This window comes from Drosophila sulfurigaster, chromosome 4 (genome assembly GCF_023558435.1).
Source record: "Drosophila sulfurigaster albostrigata strain 15112-1811.04 chromosome 4, ASM2355843v2, whole genome shotgun sequence".
Taxonomy (NCBI): Eukaryota; Metazoa; Arthropoda; class Insecta; order Diptera; family Drosophilidae; genus Drosophila; species Drosophila sulfurigaster.
Window position 1 is genome coordinate 243,052 of NC_084884.1, and position 20,805 is coordinate 263,856.

General features: G+C 35.2%; 1 protein-coding gene across 5 annotated transcripts in view; it reads left to right on the top strand.

Annotated features, from left to right (window-relative positions):
- LOC133846896 (transcription factor SOX-5) overlaps positions 1-20,084 on the top strand; it is a 36,344-nt gene extending 16,260 nt beyond the window's left edge. The window contains exons 4-6 of one of the 5 annotated variants that reach the window (XM_062281608.1): positions 9,300-9,653; positions 9,729-10,403; positions 19,096-20,084. In XM_062281608.1, coding sequence (XP_062137592.1) covers positions 9,300-9,653; positions 9,729-10,403; positions 19,096-19,914 — 1,848 coding nt within the window. In that variant the 3' untranslated portion in view covers positions 19,915-20,084. Of the gene's footprint in view, positions 1-6,418; positions 6,500-7,874; positions 7,972-9,299; positions 10,404-11,051; positions 11,171-19,095 lie in introns of those variants that run through there. The other 4 variants (XM_062281609.1, XM_062281610.1, XM_062281611.1 and 1 more) reach the window with 4 other exon arrangements.
- Positions 20,085-20,805: the final 721 nt, after the last annotated feature.

The following is a 20,805-nucleotide window of genomic DNA, read 5'->3' on the forward strand; positions in this document are numbered from 1 at the left end:
ATGATGATGCATAAAAGGTAATGCCCTAAGATTTCTTTTATAAAACTAATATACATATATCCTCGATTTCTTGCTCTTTCAACTTTTCATCATTTTTATTAAAACACCAGAGAAGATAAAATTAAAAGGATTAAGGTGCCTTAAGCGCAAGCATTGGTTTGCAAATTTAATAGAAGTAAAACAATTAAGAAAGCTACAGTCGAATATGCTCGAGTATGTGAAACCCGCTAATAGCCTAATAGCATATACATATGTACATATATAACTTAACACATTAATAAAAGGTTAAAATCGACCAATATTTTTAATACTCAAGAAAAAAGCGAATACATGCAACTCGCCTAGGTTTGGTGAATACAATATATAAGAAAGAAAGGGCACGGAGCTTTCGATAGAAATAACGATGGGCAAAAGTAAGCAGAGATAAATAAATAAGCAAAGACAACACACGCCCATAGCAAGCATTAAGCAAACAAAATAAAATAACAAAATAAAACAATCAGGAAATTGTCCTTTGATCTTTTGTTGTGAAACCTACCTATTCTCCTTCATCATCATATATTTATATCAGCTCAAACAACAGCACACCGGTGTAATTCTCAACGTTGTCCTTATTTGCCGCTTTTGATGCCATAACCAAAATTAACAAGTTAAACAAATAAAACGAATGAAATAAAACGATAACGAAGCAAAATCAAAGTGATATACATTCTTATAGTATGTGTATAATTTGTAATTACATTTTGGCTCTTTGGTAAGATAAACACGAGTTTAATCAATATACTTAACAAAAACCATTCAATCCTGCCAATTTACATTATTGAAAATATTTAAATTGTATTTACAAACATATGTTGCTATGTAATTCTTGTGTACATGCACTAATTTATCAAATAAACAATATCACATGCTTAGAAGAGTTTACAATTATATAGTTTTTAATTATATATAATCCAAAGACAGTTTATCACATATTAAAAAACAAGAAAGATACAGTCGAGTGCGCTGGACTGTGAGATGCTCGCAACCCATTTTGACTAAACCTAAAATGTTGCCGTATTAATTCTAAAATATAGCGAATTAATATAACACATATTATTTTATAAACATAAATTTCAACCTATAAAATTGAGCTTGTTATTCGAGTTTTGTCAATTTGTGGGGAGAATATGGGAGCGGCAAAAATTTGAAAGAAATACGTGTTATTGGAAAAGTTATATCTCTATCTCTTATAGACTCTGAGATCTAGGTGCTCATATGGATGGCTACCTTATGGGTAATGCATATATAAACAATACATTGCAGATGTTACTTATTTCGACAAATGTGAGTCCATTTTTACCAACCATGGTATGCCGAAGTCCAAACTGGTACAAATAGTTTAAGTTCAAATGGAAACTCACTAAATTATATTGTTATTATGACACGAAAATAATAATAAATTCCTTTAGAAGGAACAACGACCATAACCTTTTGACGCACTAAGAAGTGATTACTCGTATTTATAGCTCGAACTGCAAGTACATTTAGTTAACGTTTTGCGATTTCAATAAATCAAAATCAAGCTGAAGTACTATTTATCCTGTGTATTTAGGTATTTCCTCAACATCCCTGCTATAAATGACCACTTAGAGTTGGCAACACTGTGATCTTGACTTTGCTCTCTTTGTTGGTTTTGCTTTACGTACTTGCAGATGTGCTCTCTTTCAAAGATCAATGTCAACAATGGAATAGGCGTGCTTGCCATAAGAAATTAGTTTTCTGTTAGCAACGCAAATGTATGTGCATTCATACATACATTCTTAAAGAAGACGCACTAAGAGATTATGCATAAAACGATCGCGATCTTATACACTAAAATACCCCTAGTAGGTAGGCGTTTTTGCCCATACAAAAGTATTTCTTTAATAGCTTCGACAATTTTTATCTGATCGCAACCAAATTGTCAGGAATCATAACTACTATAGAAATTATTGTATATACCAAACAACAACTCGCAACTCTAGCTTTAAAATTACGCTTGTTATTCGATTTTTTAATTTGCGGGGCGGAAGTGGGCGTGGCAAAAATTTGAAACAAACTTGATCTGCGTGCAAACGTAACAAATGCTGTCGAAAATTATAGCTCTATCTCTTGTAGTCTCTGAGATCCAATGTTTCATACGGACAGACGGACATGGCTAGATCGTCTCAACTAATGATGCTGATCAAGAATATATATACTTTATAGGATCGGGGATGCCTCGTTCTACCTGTTACATACATTTCCTGCCGGCATAAAGTTATAATACCCTTCAGGTATAAAAACAAGTAAGAAAGTTACAGTCGAGTGTGCTCGACTGTGAGATACTACTACCCATTTTGAATAAAAGCAAATTATTGCGGTATTTTTTCCAAAATATACCAAAATTTTAAAAATATCAAATTGTATATATGGTATATCGATATAGTACCACATTCAAAATATACCATAGTCGGCACAATATACCAGATTGTCGGCCAAAGCAACTCAGACCCCCGACTATTGTTGTTATTGTATGTATATATGTATATTCTTGATCAGTATCAACAGCCGAGACGATCTAGCCATGTCCGTCTGTCCGTATGTGTTTCTGTCCATATGAAACACTGGGTCTCAGAGACTATAAGAGATAGAGCTATAGTTTTTTGTGGAAGTTATGAAAGAAATACTTTTGTATGAGCAAAAACGCCTACTTACTGGGGTCTTAGTTGCTTGGCTGACAATCTGGTATATTGTGCCGTCTATGGTATATTTATGTATATACTGGTACTATATCGATATACCAAATATATCATTTGGTGTGTTTTTAGTATTTTCGGTATATTTTAAAAATAATACCGGAATATTTTGCTTAAATTCAAAATAGGTATCGGGTATCTCACAGTCGAGCACACTCGACTGTAGCTTTCTTACTTGTTTTGCTGTGGAACCATTAAAACGGGACTCGAACAAATGTGGGAAAACTGAGTGGTGACTCTAATTATAGCAATATACATATGCTATAATTTTAGAGCTAGTACATACAATCATAAAGTTTTTATGATTCTTTAAAAAATTGTTACGACAATCTGATATATATTTTTTTATTTATATTATTATGAATGTAATATGCTAAACTTGATCTTTGGTATGTACTAATATTTTTGATTTATAAAGTAAAATACTAGTGCAATTACTTTAATTTAAATTTAACTCATCTTTCAGAATTGATTACTGCTTAAATTTGTTTTCTACAAATATAATAAAACAAACTTCATTTTATGGTATATTTTTCTAATGTTTAGAGAATTCACTGGGTACATATATTATGGAGAAAGTTTTTTCATAGAGATTTCTTTGATTGGACGGACACCCATGGTTGCGGAAGTTTTGTCCGGCAGAAATTTTTCTTCGCTTACTTGGGCTCTCAGAAAATTCTTGACTACACTGTATTTTATAAATGTATTTTTGTTTGAAACATGGTTTATCTGTATACTGCTACTACTAGAAAACACACATCACACCTTGAATGCCATAACAAATTAGCATTTTTGGATTGACGGGATATTTTATTTTGTGTTCTTGTAAGAGGGTTACTAACTGAGAGGACTACGTTGTGACTAAGTATTAAAGAAAAAATTTAAAAGAATATTTCCGAAGGATTATAGTTGCATTTGAACATTTTTTAACTAAAAATATTTACTCCCTCTTATGTTTTTACCTTTTGCGTCTGGCGTTACGAAAAATCCGAGCGAAAAGTGGTTAGAAGTGGTTATAAGGAATATATATATATCCACAATAAATAGAATATAAAAGCTAAAGGCGCATAAAGATTGGATTTTTTTTAAAAAGTCTCTAAAATGTTTTTATATATGTATGTATTACATTCGTGTTTGAATTACATATAAATTTTTTTAATGCTTACTATAAATGCTTATATTCAATATTCGTTTCTACATTCCTTTAGAAACACGCATATAAATTAAATAAAATGCTTTGTGAAATAAAATATTAGGCTCTAATTGATTAAAATATACCTCAGGCAGGTTCAGGTAGCCACATTTGGTCCCTTGTTATTTACTTTGTTTATTAACGATCTTCCATTAGTCTTAAAATTGTATAATGTATGCTGATTATGTAAAGCTATGTCTTTCGTCTGTCGATTCTCATTATGAGCACAGATTGCAAACTGAGCTCGACAGCTTCCAATCATGGTGCCAAATTAATTTATAAAATCTTAATTGCAGTATATGTAAAAGTAAATAGTTTATTAAGCGTTGGTCTACAAAATGTAATGATCCTTACATTACAAAACTTCTCTTGTTCGTCCAATTATTGTATTTGGAGACCCAAATATAAAGATCAAGATAAAGATAGATTAGAATTCGACTAAAAACAATGTTTACTTTTCGCCTTTCGTGCCCTGAACTGGGATTCTAGCACTCACCGTATTATATCTTTAACTCTTTTTATAAATCTCCTCTCTCTCTCGCTCTCTCTGATCGTAGAACCAGGCTTGGAATAATGTTTTTGTACAAATCAATTTATGGTGAAATCGATCCCTCTGAATTGACTAGCCAAATCAGTCTCATTAGAATCACTAGTTATTTTTTGCCTATTTCTTCTGCCCTTCTGCATTCTAGAGATAATTATGCTTTACCCTACCCTTTCCGTATTTTTTATTTACAATATAATAATTTCTATCCAATTATAAGTAACGTCTTGTCATTTCGTACTACTATCTTATCTCATTTGCCAGCTTATAATCTAGGAAATTTATGGTTATGTGGTGCGCCTCTTCGTCGCTTGGGTGGAAGGCGGAATGTATTTGTTGCATTAAATACTTGTTCACAAAGGTTGTACTATATTTCTAGATTCGAAATCACCGGTCTCAAATTTTAGGGAATTATTAAAACTATAGTTATTATTGTGCGCCAAAATTATGAAGTTTAGATCATTGCTTTTTTTCAGGGACGGACAAAATCAACCACACGAACACGAATGTATGCCGACATGATAGTTTACAAAATAAGGTAGCTTTATCTTTTGTGGATAAATATATATATTTCCTGTAACTTTTACAAACTATACAAAACGGTAAACTTTCAATTTAAAGCTTGTCTTGAAAAATTGTGACTTCGATATTCTTTGTGCTCAGTTCGGTAAGAGCCCATTGAACAGTAGCATGGACTTATTGAAACGGTTAGCCTATTCACGTGCACATATGCACATACATGTACATATGTATCGACATATGCAAGGTAAACTACGTACACTTGATTGTGCACAAATCTAAATGTACATATACTTTTACGTATTTATGAATGTAATTTGAATGTTCTTGATGCGTTTACATATTCACATATTATTTTTATACATAAATGTACATGTATGTGTACAACCCATTAAAGGCTGTCAGTATTAGTATGTACATATGTGTGTAGACTCCAGTTGAAAGTCCGTCGACCAACCGAAACGAAATATCCAGTCACAATAGCAAATTATTGAAGAGACAATTGGCTCAGAGAAACGAAACATTAACCACCGCAGTGGCCTGGGCTCTACAGACTGATTTAGGGTTGTCTTCTTTCTGATAGAGGGAGGAGCTTCAAGCTTTAGAGTACTGAGTGCATTGCATTGCTCGATTCTGAATTGTGCTACACAATGATTTTTGTTCGCATCGTTTCTCTTACGCCGACATACATAAGCGTCCGTGACGGCGTTGCCTTTACATTATATTGATTTTCAAACTGGAAGCATCAGAGATGTTCCTTTTATGTTGAACGTTGTACGATGTACAATAATTTACAAACTTACATATACATATGTATGTACACATTGCAAATGAAAGGACGTGACTTGCTTATATACTTTATATATGTACGTTTATAGCAAATACATAGAACACACACCCAAATACATGTGTACAAACTTATGACAAGACCCATGAAGCATCGACTATTGAGCAACCACCAACCAAACCATGCCAGCAGAAACGTAAGAACGACAGAATACTTGAAACAATATACATATACATATATGTACATAGGTATGCAACGAAGTCCACATACATAACAATTGAATACGAATGCACGCCCCTCAAGTTTGAGAAAAACGTCCAGATTGCTAATTTCTTGGGCCGCGCAACATTGTCCTCTCCCTCTCTCTGCGCATAAATGCTCATTCACACATACGCCTAGTGCCATTAGCTCACTGCGCTCAACTTGTGAGCGTACTCTTCCGATGTTGTGACGTCACTACTGTATCCGTCGTACCAAATGTGTTACATACACTCTTTGGCGATTGGAACGCCTAACACCAGAACACAAAACAGCCCTGCGCAGTGCGCGTCACACAATTACATCTACAGCAAAGTTGGTGAATGGCTAGCTGTGTAGCAAAATGTGTTAATGACATCTGGGCATCAGTTTCTAACGATGCGTCGTCGATACCATAAGTAAATTCGAGAAAGAATTGCCAGTGTCGCTCTAGAAATCTGGTACGTGGAAGAATCGTACATTAAAAGCAAAAATAAGAGAAGCGTGTCTCGGTACAACATCGTTACCTGCCTTCTTAGGGTGGCTTGCCTACCATTGTGTCGGTCAACACAAAAGCGGCACCCGAGTCCAAAATGAAACGAAACAAAGCGATAACGTTAGTGGCCCGATCCGGATTCAGCCAATCACGTGAGGAACTGTGCGGTGCTCTCTGACTCGCAAAGTATATTGCGTCGCTATCAATGACACAAGTGACATGTTGGTTTCGATAGCAGCCTCAAAATAATATATCTTTCTTTTGTCAACTCTCATCGTCGTCGGCGGTATATAACAACTTGGGCGTGTTTCAAGTTATAATTACGCGTTATAAATCCTAAAAATTGATGAGGAACAACTCAGTAATAAATAAATAATAATAAATAAAAATATAATAAAAATAAGTAATACAATAAAATCAATTTTTAAAATCCAACTGAAGCCTTAAATTTTTCCTATAAATTAATATACAATTAAATTGAGTTTAAAATTGATTCGGTTAGTTTAAATTATAATACAAACAAGTAAAAGTGTAACTTTTCAAAAGTTGTGGATATGTGTTGTTAGCATCTTATGAATTTTGTAATCTTGTAACTGTTAATCGATGCATTCATATTGCCGCTTCTAAACAAAAATTTGTTTTCCGATAATAATCAAATTTGATAAATTGGAAGGATCCGACCTCATAAAATATTAATAAATGTATATTCTTCCCACCTTTGCGTGGCGTGTATGTACATAGATGTTAGCTTTGGATCATATTAAGGTCCATTTTCAATTTATTGATAGGAGAGAACTTCGACGAACTATTTCACAGACACTATTGCACTGGAAAAGCTTTGTGTATTATATAAGGGGAAATGATTAAAAATTGCTAGGATAGGACATTTGATCTTCGCTGTTTTACACGATTAAGTGCATAGGGTAATTCCAAAACGGAATTTGTCCCGTGAGAGACTCTTTACATTGAAAATAACATAAACTGAAACAAGTTTGAAAATATATAGCTCTAGATAAGTACTTTAATTAGAGCTAAGAATGGTTTTGGAATTTTCGTTCTGTTTTGATTTCTGTTGTGATATTTGCAAAAATTAACCAATTCGTACGCAAAACCAAATAATGAACGAAATTATATAATTTATCGGAAAACAGATCAAGTTCCTAAAATCAGTCTTAGCTCTAAATATAGTGCTTATCTAGAGCTTTAAGAATAACATTCACTTATTTTTAAATTTGTTTCAGTTTATGTTATTTTCACTGCAGCGCACTGTAAAAAGTCTCGCACGGGACAAATTTTGCCATGGAATTACCCATATAATGTTGTGTCAGTATGCAAATATTTTGAAATAAATTTGGCATATGGGTAATTCTCTGATGGATGTCGCGTGCCGCCATCTTTACAGTGACAAAAAAACATAAACTAAAACAATTTTAACAAGTAAGAAAGTTACAGTCGAGTGTGCTCGACTGTGAGATACTCGCTACCCATTTTGAATAAAAACAAAATATTGCGGCATTTTTCTAAATATACCAAAAATACTGAAAATATACCAATTGGTATATTTGTTATATCGATATAGTACCCCATTCAAAATATACCATAAACGGCACAATGTGCCAGATTGTCGGCCAAAGCAACTAAGAGCCCTAGTAAGTAGGCGTTTTTGCCCATACAAAAGTATTTATTTAATAACTTCCACAATTTTTATCTGATCGCAACCAATCAGAAATCACAATTACCATAGTTATTATTGTACATACCAAAATACGCAACTCTAGCTTTAAAATTACGCTTGTTATTCGACTTTTTTGATTTGCGGGGGCGGAAGTGGGCGTGGCAAAAATTTGAAACAAACTTGATCTGCGTGCAAGCATAACAAATGCTTTCGAAAATTATAGCTCTATCTCTTGTAGTCTCTGAGATCCAGTGTTTCATACGGACAGACGGACATAGCTAGATCGTCTCGGCTGTTGACGCTGATCAAGAATATATGTAACATATATACTTTATAGGGTCGGAGATGCCTCCTTCTACCTGTTACATACATTTCCTGCCGGCACAAAATTATAATACGCTTCTACCCTATGGGTAGCGGTTATAAAAATAAGTGAAGGTTATTTTTAAAGCTTTGGATTAACACTATTTTTAGAGCTAAGATTGATTTTTCTGTTTTACCATAAAATATATAAATTTGCTCATTTTTTGGTTTAGCGTACGAATTTGTTAATTTCTGCAATTATCAGAACAGAAAGCAAAACAGAAAAATCCAAAACCATTCTTAGCTCTAATTAAAGTACTAATCTAACGTTATAAAAATAACCTTTTCTTATTCTTTAAATTCCTTCAGGTTATGTTTTTTTTACTGTAAAGATGGTCGCACGCGACATAGCACCTTTTATTTTTACACGCAGATAAAGTCGAATACAATAATAACTACAGTATTATTGATTCCTGAAAATTTGGTTGCAATCAGATAAAATTAATTGTTTATGCTATTTAATTTAATTACTTATTTATTATATTTAGTTCCCTATTTATATTATGAATATATCGTTATACCAAATATAGCCTTCGGATTATTTTTATATTTTTGTGGTTTATTAATTTGGTATACTTTTAGAATATTTTTTGAAAATGGGTGTCGGGTATCTCACAGTCGAACACACTCGGCTGTTGCCTGCTTATTTATATGTATTAAAACCCTCAAGGACTATTCGGACTGCTTAAACATGTATTAATACTGTCCGATATGTTTTCCATTTCAGACTCAAATCGACACCATGACCGATATTGAGGCATTAGGTATTCAGCAGCAGCAACAACAACAGTTGCAGAAAGTACAGCGTCTGCACCAAGAAAATTATATACAAGAGCTGCACGATCAACTGAGCGCACAGTTTGGAACCGGACGATTTGATGGGATTAGTGGGGTCCTTTGTCAACAGCAGTTGCAGATGCAGTCCCCACAGCAATCTCCGCGTTTGCAATTGCAATTGCAGCAACATCTTCACAATGATGGTGTATCCGACACAATGAGCAATAATTTAGTGCCGTTTCTTCCATTCCTGCGTGCATCTGCAATACCTCCAACATGTATGGTTCCCGCTGGTCAAGGTCATGTGAGTCAGCAACAACAGCATATTCATAGTCATAATAATCATAATTATATTCATGCTCACAACATCTCAATGCAGCCTATGTGGCCCACAGCAGCAGTTGCAGCGGCTCACATTCAAGCTGCTTTAGCCGTAGCAGCAGTGGCAGTTACAAACAAGAATAGTAGTAGCAACAATAATGACATTAATACTGATGACGATAACAACATTAAAAGAAACAATAAAGCCATATCCCGAAATGCAATTGATACGACTGATTGTTCTATTGAAGAACCTGAAATTATAACCGCAAGTCATGAAATTGAGGTGAGATCTTCAAGAGCAGAATCACCAACCATATTGTCGTACAATGACCACACTCCACCGGACTCACCGCAAGCAAGTGGACGCCTTTTGGTTAGATGCCAAAATATTCGATCGGAAGACAGCTCAATCGCAATACATTTTCCAACATCGTCGGCCGAAGATGTAAGCAAGTCGAAACGGCTTCAAGGACATGCATCTGAAATGGATGCACCTCTGAATTTATCGAAACCTAAAGGTTCTCGTGGTTCTTCTCCGATTACATCATCTTGCCCAAAGGATGTACGAGATCGCTTGACACCAATTGTTCCCAGCCCACCATTAAACTGGCAACAAATGGCAACCACGGCATCTTCAATCCCAGTTAACGCTCACGTTCCAATCACGTCCCTACAGCACCAGCCGTCCCCATTATTTGCTGATGTCGAAGCAAGTTTCTTGCAGTCTCGAGTGAGTAAAGCGAAATTATTTAATTTATTAACGCAAAATATGAAATCAAAATTTTTCTACGCACCCAATATTTGTTGTATTATATAACCAAATCTTTGTTTTAACTCATTGGCTGCTTTACAATGTCAAACTAAGCCAAGAGATCATTAATTTTGTTGAATCATTTTTAACTATTTAATCAATAGAATATAGATCTACCATCTATAGTTCACAAATAATGAAAAGTGAAAATGTTTAAAATATGTAAGGCTGCTTCATGCTCATATGCAAGACCCTGCATTTAATGATGGGATGTCCTTAGATACAGCCGATGATGGCTAATTCATTTGCAATCTTGCATTAATGTAGAATTTAGCGATTTCTATTTTTGTAAAAGCAAAATACGTTAGTTGTCTCTGGCACTATGAAAACCTACCAATAAGATACGCGGTTGTGTTTATATATGACCATATATTTCAAAGGTGAGCTTAGATTTTTTTATTTCGTCAACAAATTGGCAGAGCTGCTTTTAACTCAAACATTTCGATCAATAAAAAACCCTATTTTGAAATTGCTAATCCATGACAGCAAACTAATTATTGCACTTGTAAATGAAATCGCTGAAATCCTTAAGAAACAGAAACCCACCAAAACATGTTTATTTCACAGGTGCATTGAGCAGCTGAAATCGTTACTAATCAGGCCAGAGTCGAGTCAAAGGGATGCAAGCTCGTGTTAAATAACATACATAATTATTCATTACATTCGTCCAACTTGTCAGCCAAGTTTTTGTTTTATTCAAAGCTATATGTATAACCTTTTCTTGATGGTAGTGCTTACACTAAAGTTGCATCACGCTAACAGCTGATGAGGGATGCAAAAGTAAGCAGACCAGGCAGGAAGAAGAAGCATATCAATAGAATGTGCGACACTGAGGACATCGAAAAATTGTGTGGCTTATATAAATTTTAGTTTTTAATAATTAATTGACTTTACATATGTCCATTTTGCATAATAAACAACTCACTCTTTGGTTAATTTTTTTTAAGAATTGCAAACCTATTTTAAATAAATCTAAGAAATAATTTGAATTGAATTTAAGACAAGCACTGATGCAGCCAGTTCCTCTCTTACGCACAACCGTTTATAGAAAATTTCAATGACGCATTCAGTTTAAGCAGTAGAGAAATTGCAATTTTAAGCGAAATTTTGAACGTGCGGAAATGCAATATATTTCGCAGGTTTTACAAATTTTAGAGTGACCGTTTTTGGCAACCCCTAATTTTGCACGGAAAGTGTAAAAAACAAAAATTTATGGCCACACTGTTCAAACATTTGTCTATTAAATAAATGCAATTTAAAAAAAACAGTTGAAATCACTTTCATTTCCTTTTTTTTGGCGTCAATATCCCAAGCACATACTTTTGCAATTTGTTTGCAATATTTTTTTGATTTCAAATTCCATATGGGTAATTCCATGACGGAATTTCTCCCGTGCGAGACTCTTTACATTGAAAATAACATAAACTGAAACAATTTTAAAAATAAGAAAAGGTTATTTTTATAGCTCTAGATAAGTACTTTAATTAGAGCTAAGAATGGTTTTGGAAATTTCGTTCTGTTTTAATTTCTGTTGTGATAATTGCAAAATTTAACCAATTCGTACGCACAACCAAAAAATGAACGTATGAAACACTGGATCTCAGAGACTACAAGAGATAGAGCTATAATTTTCGAAAGCATTTGTTATGCTTGCACGCAGATCAAGTTTGTTTCAAATTTTTGCCACGCCCACTTCCGCCCCCGCAAATCAAAAAAGTCGAATAACAAGCGTAATTTTAAAGCTAGAGTTGCGTATTTTGGTATGTACAATAATAACTATGGTAATTGTGATTTCTGATTGGTTGCGATCAAATAAAAATTGTGGAAGTTATTAAATAAATACTTTTGTATGGGCAAAAACGCCTACTTACTAGGACTCTTAGTTGCTTTGGCCGACAATCTGGCACATTGTGCCGTTTATGGTATATTTTGAATGGGGTACTATATCGATATAACAAATATACCAATTGGTATATTTTCAGTATTTTTGGTATATTTAGAAAAAATGCCGCAATATTTTGTTTTTATTCAAAATGGGTAGCGGGTATCTCACAGTCGAGCACATTCGACTGTAACTTTCTTACTTGTTATATTTGGAAACAGGTATTCCCCGCAGCGTTTTTCAGACGAAACACTTTAACCCCAGTAACATTCAGCATCAATGTTATTTTGAACTTCAAGCCCATGTTGACAAAAATCCAGCATTGCGTGAGCTCGCCATTCCTCGTCTAATTTTTGTGCTGTCACAAATTTATAAAGGACAGGAAATCAAAAATTCAAAATATACCGATAATACTAAAAAAATACTAAAATTATACCAAATGGTGTTTGGTATATCGATATAGTACACCATTCAAAATATACCATAAACGGCACAATGTGCCAGATTGTCGGCCAAAGCAACTAAGACCCTTAGTAAGTAGGCGTTTTTGCCCATACAAAAGTATTTCTTTAATAACTTCCACAATTTTTGATCTGATCGCAACCAAATTTTCAGGAATCATAACTACTACAGAAATTATTGTATATTCCATAATTCGCAACTCTAGCTTTTAAATTAGGCTTGTTATTCGATTTTTGATTTGCGGGGCGGAAGTGGGCGTGGTAAAATTTGAAACAAACTTGATCTGCGTGCAAACATAACAAATGCTGTCGAAAAAATTATATCTCTATCTCTTATAGTCTCTGAGATCCAGTGTTTCATACGGACGGACGGACAGACGGACAGACAGACATGGCTATATCGTCTCGGCTGTTGACGCTGATCAAGAATATATATACTTTATAGGGTCGGAGATGCCTCCTTCTACCTGTTACATACATTTCCTGCCGGCACAAAGTTATAATACCCTTCTACCCTATGGGTAGCGGGTATAAAGAAAGGGTATCGGTTCCCCGATACTGGAATGTACATATGTACATGGAAAAATATTATAAATTTAATTAATTTGAGATATTGTCGCCAACATTCTCCACCCCGTAATTTACAGTCATTCGCGATGTGTATTACAAATTTTCAAATTGTCAGTTTACAGCAGGGCGAGTTACAATGTCTTCCGATATGCGCACTGCGGCACTCTGGATCTCCCGATCGGTGAAGATCTGCCACAACTCTTTTGGGCCAAAATGTCATTTACGACAATCGTTGGCCACAGTTTGAGTTGACAGGACCCATCTTCAATTGCTCACGTCCGATCCTTCTAAGATTTCGCCAATTTGGAGTGCTACAAAATGGTGAAATACACTAACATCCAAATGTATCCAGCATATAAGGTCCCTTGAGTCTGTCTAAAATACTGGCATTTCTGACTCGATACATCTGGCCAACTCCAGCCCCAAAACAGCAGCCATGAGTTCCATGCGAGGTATCGAAATTGATTTTAATAGCAACTCTTGTATTTGACGCCACTAGACTGAAATAAACTTGATCATCTACTTTAGTTTAAACGAATGGATTGGTAGCATATGCATAAACACTTCCGTTAACAAGCATATGCATTTCCTGACATCTACCTACACTAGCCGCAACATCGGGCTGTTCGTAGATTGTTTTACGTTGGCAACAATGACACCAGTCTGCATCGTATTCTTTAAAGATTTTGGCGGGTATGTTGAAAAGTCCTACAAGTCCAACAGGGTCGAAAATAGTCATAACCATGATTTGGTTGGCCGACCAACCAGAGCCTTTGCGATCGCTTTACCATAAACGTTAGATAATCTGCTCTAGGTTGCCATCAAATGCCATGAACCTTTTGCGAGCAATCGTCAGGTTAACAAATTGGCTTGTCCAATATCTCATATATATTTTGAAGAGTGTAGATCACTATTTATCAATTTGATGTCCAGTGTCGCATGTCAAATCCACCATTAGCATGAATTAATGTCACTGCCTGTGCCAGATTTCTCATCCAAAATATTGAGTACATAGACTGAGACCAGTGATCAACGAAAGTATGCCCGCAAATTGCATTTACGGCCTTAGGATATTCAGGTTGATGTCGTTGAGCATTACGTCTCAAAACATAACTCGGAAGGAAGGAGAACACAATGCTCTAAATCTCATAACCTGGAACATTTCGAGTATGTTATCTGTATAAGCAATTGGACGTTGTCTGAAGCGAAAGAGCATGCCCATTCTTTTCATTTAACATGATTGAAGACTCCTCGTTGGTGGCAGACCGAGGCACTGTTTGCCCAGTCAACATGTTTTCTTACCTTTGAAGTTTTGTACGAGATTCTGCCAAAAACAACAGAAACATAGCCGTTTCGATTTTATAAATTCTCAGCGTTGCTCAAAATTCGTTGCTCGAAATCCTCAGATTCCGGTCTAAGCGTGCCTGCACATTTTGGGCATGTAGCCTTCTCTAGATTTCCATGATGCTGTTGAGTTTTCTCATTGTTATCGGTGACATTGTGTACAAACAACGTCTCTATTGAAGCCTTAGTCGACCATATAGCATTCTTAATGTACTAATTACTTACGGCACTGTATCACTATGAGTTTTCCACGTACTGCATCGAGCGCCAGACTCTGCCAGCAAAAAAGATTATCTTCGTTTCTGAATCCACATCTTTTCGTCGACTGCTTATAATTAATAACTATTCGTCAGGCTTTCCAATGAAAGTAGTCATATCTCGGCTGATGACATGTCGTGTACTGATTTGAGCGGTCATTAAAGACCCACTCCTAGTCAGTGAATTGGAGAAAATTTCAGAATAGTGAGAAAATTAGCACCGGATCCGTGCTATGATTTGCCTTTGCCGGTTCTTCAAGAAGTCCTCTACTCGAAAAAAACAAATTTTAGTGGATCAGCTGAAATCTTTATTTACTTTCGTATAATTTGACGAATTTCATAATGTTTCATATTTATACCCACTACACATAGGGTATAAAGGTACATATTATAACTTTGTGCCTTCAGGAAAGGTATGTAATAGGGAGAAGGAGACACATCCGACCTTATAAAGTTTATACAAGTATATTCTTGATCAGCGAGACGATATAGCCTTGTCCGTCTGTCTGTCTATCTGTTCGTCCGTATGAACACCTTGATCTCAGAGACTATTACAGACAGAGATATCACTTTTTTCTAATTTTTATCGAAAAGGATAAAAATCAAAAAACAATATTAATTTTAAAACTAGAGTTGAGATTTTTGTAAATACAATAATAAATATTGTTTTCATGATTTCTGAATATTTGATTGCGATTAGACACAAGTTTCAGACGTTACTTCCTACGTGTCTTAGTTGCATTGGCTGCATAGCTGGTGTATTCTGCAATCTATGGTATATTTTGGACGCAGTACTATATTAATATACCAAATGCACTGTTTTGCTTTAACTCGAGATGGGTAGCGGATATTTCTCGGTCGAGCATCCTCGAACATCCCTTTAAACCAATTGCCTCTACTTAGGCTAACATACAAATCAAAAGCAAACCACGTGCCAAAATTTCCAGCATTACTACGATGATTTGCTTGCCATAATAGTGAAATTCCCTTGCATACAAGGGAATCGCCGATTACAAACCACCAGTGAGAAATGCGCTCCTAAAAATTGTCACTTTAAAATTTGTGTAACTTGCGAAATATATAGCTTTTTCGTAAGTCATTTATTTATATCATTTGGGAACAGCGCTGAACTCAGGTCAAATGAACTGAAAAATTATCTAAATAAGAATATAACATTGAATACATATATATGAATATTATATATATATAGTACATCAAATATGTGTAAAACGAACGAACGCCAAAATCCAGAGTTTTTATTTAACACTAGAGTGCTGCGCGTTAGGTCAGCACTGGCCTGACTGGTTCCCGTGAACCTGCGAAATTAAGTTGTTTTAGTATGTTGACAAAAGGTCAATTGTCTTAAGAATTTCGACCAAAATTGCTACATGTCTTGCTTATATGTATATGTATGAATCATCGAACGCATCATAAGCGTCATAGCCATTAATCGACAACATTATTTTTGGGCTTAGTATATCCGCCACCAATAGTAATGTAATGTAATGTATGTAACAGGCGGAAGGAGTCATCGCCGCCTGTCTGTCTGTCCGTATGAACCACTGGCTCTCAGAGACAATAAAATATAGGCTGTAATTCTTTGTCGACAGCTCTTGTTATATTTGTACGCAGATCCAGTTTGTTTCACGCGAAATGAGCCGAAGAGGGTCTGGGGTTCAGTGTTGCCAACGCTTGGTGGTCACACCAGAGAAGTCAAAAAAAAGAAGGCAATTGTATAGTATTTCTTTATAACGCAAATTGCTTAAAATTTGACCAACCTCCTCGGAAGTTAAGTACTTTCCCATTGTACCAATCTGTGGAAGATACCTTGGACGTCATACTAAAACAGCATTTTTCAGCTCAATGCAAGTTGGTCTAGCTGCTTTAATCCAGTGCTTAAACTTAGGATCTTTCAACCAAGCATCGCAAATTTGTTGTTTATACAATTGAGTCATTTTTGGCATTCGAGCACCGTACAAACAAACGCACCACAAAAATCAGTTAATTTGAATGTTGAGAAAATACCAAAACACTGCACAGGGTAAATAGTATTTTAGTATTTAAAATACGCAATTCGGTCACGCTGACCGGTATACGTGGTGTATTTGAATCGATAGATACATTAGAGCATTAAATTTTAAAGTCTACTGTTTTTCAATTGGCTTTTAATAAGTAAATAGTAAAAATGATTTAAAGTAACTAAAAATAGGAAAGTTTTTTTTGAAATAGCCAAAATAACAGACTCCCACTAAATGGAGTAGTTTCCAGATTTAGGTCATGCAAAATAGCCAAAGCTGGCTAGAAAATAGCTTAATTGGCAATACCAGTGGGGTTCTAATCGCAGCGCACGGCTCGGCTGGTGTCGCAATAATACTGTTGCGAATGATACGTTTTTGCTTAAGACTTATTTTAAGCATATAAATTTAAGCATATAAATTATATGGTTATTATTTTATTAAATTTCATATTATTTTCAATTACTTAAAACAGTCTAGCATTGATGTTGATTAAGGTTTTGCTATTATTGTTGCACTAAAATGTTGGAAGGTAAAATTTTAAATATACTATTATAATATAACGCACTGCTGAAATCAGTGGTGATGCTAATTTTAACGCCAAGTTCTTAGTTAAGCGTTGTTCTCAGATAAGCGAAATCACGTTTTTCGTGCAACTCCATATAAAACAAGCAAGAAAGCTATAATCGAGAGTGCTAGACTGTCAGATACCCGCTACCCATTTCGAATAAAAGCAAAACAGTACAGTATTATTCTTAAAATATACCAAATTAATATACCTCAAATTATACCGAAATATATATTTGGTATATTAATATAGTACTACATTGAGAATATACCATAGAATAAAAAATATACAAAATATAAAATTATCGGCGGGGCTCCGGTTTTCACATTCACATTTCGTTTTGAATACGAAAATGAAAAAATTGGTTCTCCCTTTTCAGTTTCGAAAGATTCTTTCGATTTACAAAACGAGTAAGTTCGCAAAATTATTATTATTATTTGCATTTACTTTTGTAAATGCCTTTTTCTACATCAAATCGTATCTTATTGTAAAAAAGTTGACTTATTGGTTTAATGCCGCTCTTTAAGACAGTCATTTGCCGTCGGCAACAACAATTTTCGTTTTGGTGAGCGACAGATAAATCCGACACCATGAGCAAGTTAAAAATACTTGTATAATGAAACGGATGGCATTAAATTTGTTGAAGTTGGATAAAATATGTTTTTAAAAATGTACTTATATAATATAATTACTTAAGTGTTAAAATTGCATAAAAAAGTTGTTGAAATCACCGGAATGAAATCGATTAAAAATGTGGCACCCGCTTTTTGTGGGAAACAGCTGATTGCCGTTCCACTGTTTTTTTATGTAAGTTTTAAATCTTTATTTGCAAATAAGACAAAAGCTTATATATTTATTTCGGGGAAATGCATAAATCCCCTATGCAGGATAAAAATATATTTATTTGAGTTCTATCCACGCAGGAAATTGGACATACGGAATGAATTTTTCGTGTTGTTTCTGACCAAAACACAAGTCAGCTATTTCAGCAGAAGGAAATGAAATATTCCGTGCAAACGGTGCACCTAAAAACGAAAATCTCGGTTTTGATCCCAAAACGAAAAGTGATTACCAGAGCACGCCAGTATATCTCTATCTCTCATTGTCTCTGAGATCTATGTGTTCATACAGACGGATGGACTGACAGACCTACAGATAGACAGACAGGCGGACAAACGGGCATGGCTAGATCGTCTCGTTGACACTGATCAAGAATATATATACTTCATTGGGTTGGAAATGCCTCTATCTGCTTGTTACATACATTTCCTGTGGGCACTAAATTAAAATACTCTATATAATAATCTTATTTTGTTAAGGGGTCGAAGTAAATAGGAGCACCGCTAAATTGAGTGTTTCGTGGTATGCCATGTTCGCATTCTATGCTCTCACATACTTTTATAATGGCACAATGTTGAAATACCGTTGCGAGGAACCAATCCTATTGGCGTTAAAAAAAATTAACATCCTTACATCTTTTTAGGTAAGAATAACCTTTTGATTATTTATTGCAGGGACGGTTGTGGAATCCGAATAATGCTGGCATTGGCGATTTATGTAATCCAAAATTGTCTAGTAGCAGCACTCGAGTTGGAAGCTCGCGATCGGGCAGAGCCAGTCGCGATTCAATCAACAGCTGCGGGACAAGTTCAGAGCGATCAACTATATTAGATCCAGATTGTCTGGGTCATAGCCATCAGACGTCAGCAGCTTCGCAGCCTCAGTCTCAACGGCAGCACGTTCACCATAAGCCACATATCAAGCGTCCAATGAACGCATTCATGGTTTGGGCAAAAGACGAGCGCAGAAAGATACTAAAAGCCTGTCCCGACATGCACAACTCAAATATATCAAAGATTTTGGGTGCTCGATGGAAAGCAATGTCAAACGCTGATAAGCAACCCTACTATGAGGAGCAATCGCGTCTATCGAAACTGCATATGGAACAGCATCCCGACTATCGTTATAGACCGCGTCCAAAACGCACCTGCATTGTCGATGGTAAAAAGATGCGCATATCCGAGTACAAAGTTTTAATGCGAAATCGCCGTGCTGAGATGCGTCAACTCTGGTGCCGTGGTGGCGGACCGAGCTCGTCATCGAATGAGTTGTCTGCATCGGAAGGTGTAGTACAAGCAGCAGCGGCTGCTGCAGCAGCGGCTGCTGCCTATCATTTGAAGGAAATGGACCAGACCGATGGTGCTACACCAACGACGAGTCTTCCAATAAACGGGCCAAATGCTAGCTATCATTACCCAGCCGAAAGTTTGTCGCCGTCTGGCTTTTCATCCGAGGATATGGAAATTTCATCGATGCGTGACGTTGACGACTAAGTAATTAGTTCAGAAATTTAAAATATAGCAAAGAGTTCCATTGTCGGATATAACATATTTTGTATAACATATTCAAGGCTAATGTATATAAAAGGTTAAGAGCTATCGATAGTTGTCAAAATCAACAAGTTTGCCGTATAGAAATATTAGAAATTACGACTTCCACTACATGTGAATTATCTATTTGTTATTTGCCATATTTCATTAGACACAGCTCAGTATACCTTTTGGAAATCCACAAATATAAAATTATAATTTTAAATTCAAGTTAATTACTTTACAAACAAAACAAACCCGGCAATTACTGATTACCCTTCAAAATCGCCATCGATAGTTCCTACCGTTAGTATACATATTTATAGCACTTGCTTTTGCATAGTGTAAATATTTAAATTAAAATAAAATATAATATGGGTTAGCTTCAATGTATAGTTACTTAAGTTTCAGTTCAAGTGCCATTACATTCAAATGTTTAATTTTTAATAGTGATTGAGTAGTATGATTAGACGAAGTGTTTACCCAACTTTTGTGCCATTCACGCACCAATGCCATAGCAAATTATGCAATTAACTAGTAGTTAGTAATCTTGGATGCATATAGGGAACACAGAGAAACCAACAGCTTGCCAGCTAGATACCCGCTACCCATTTTTGAGTGACCAACAATGCGAACGTAGATTAGTAATACAATGTATTATTGATTAAATACACACATACATATGTACATATACAATGTTACATATGTATGTATATGTACTATAAGTTATACATCATACCTTGTCACCCAATGCCAGTGCAATAAAATCATCCGAACATAATTGGATTTTCAGGGATAAGTTAGATTATAGCTATTTTTCTATGTACCAAAAATTTAATCTTGAATTTAAAATTG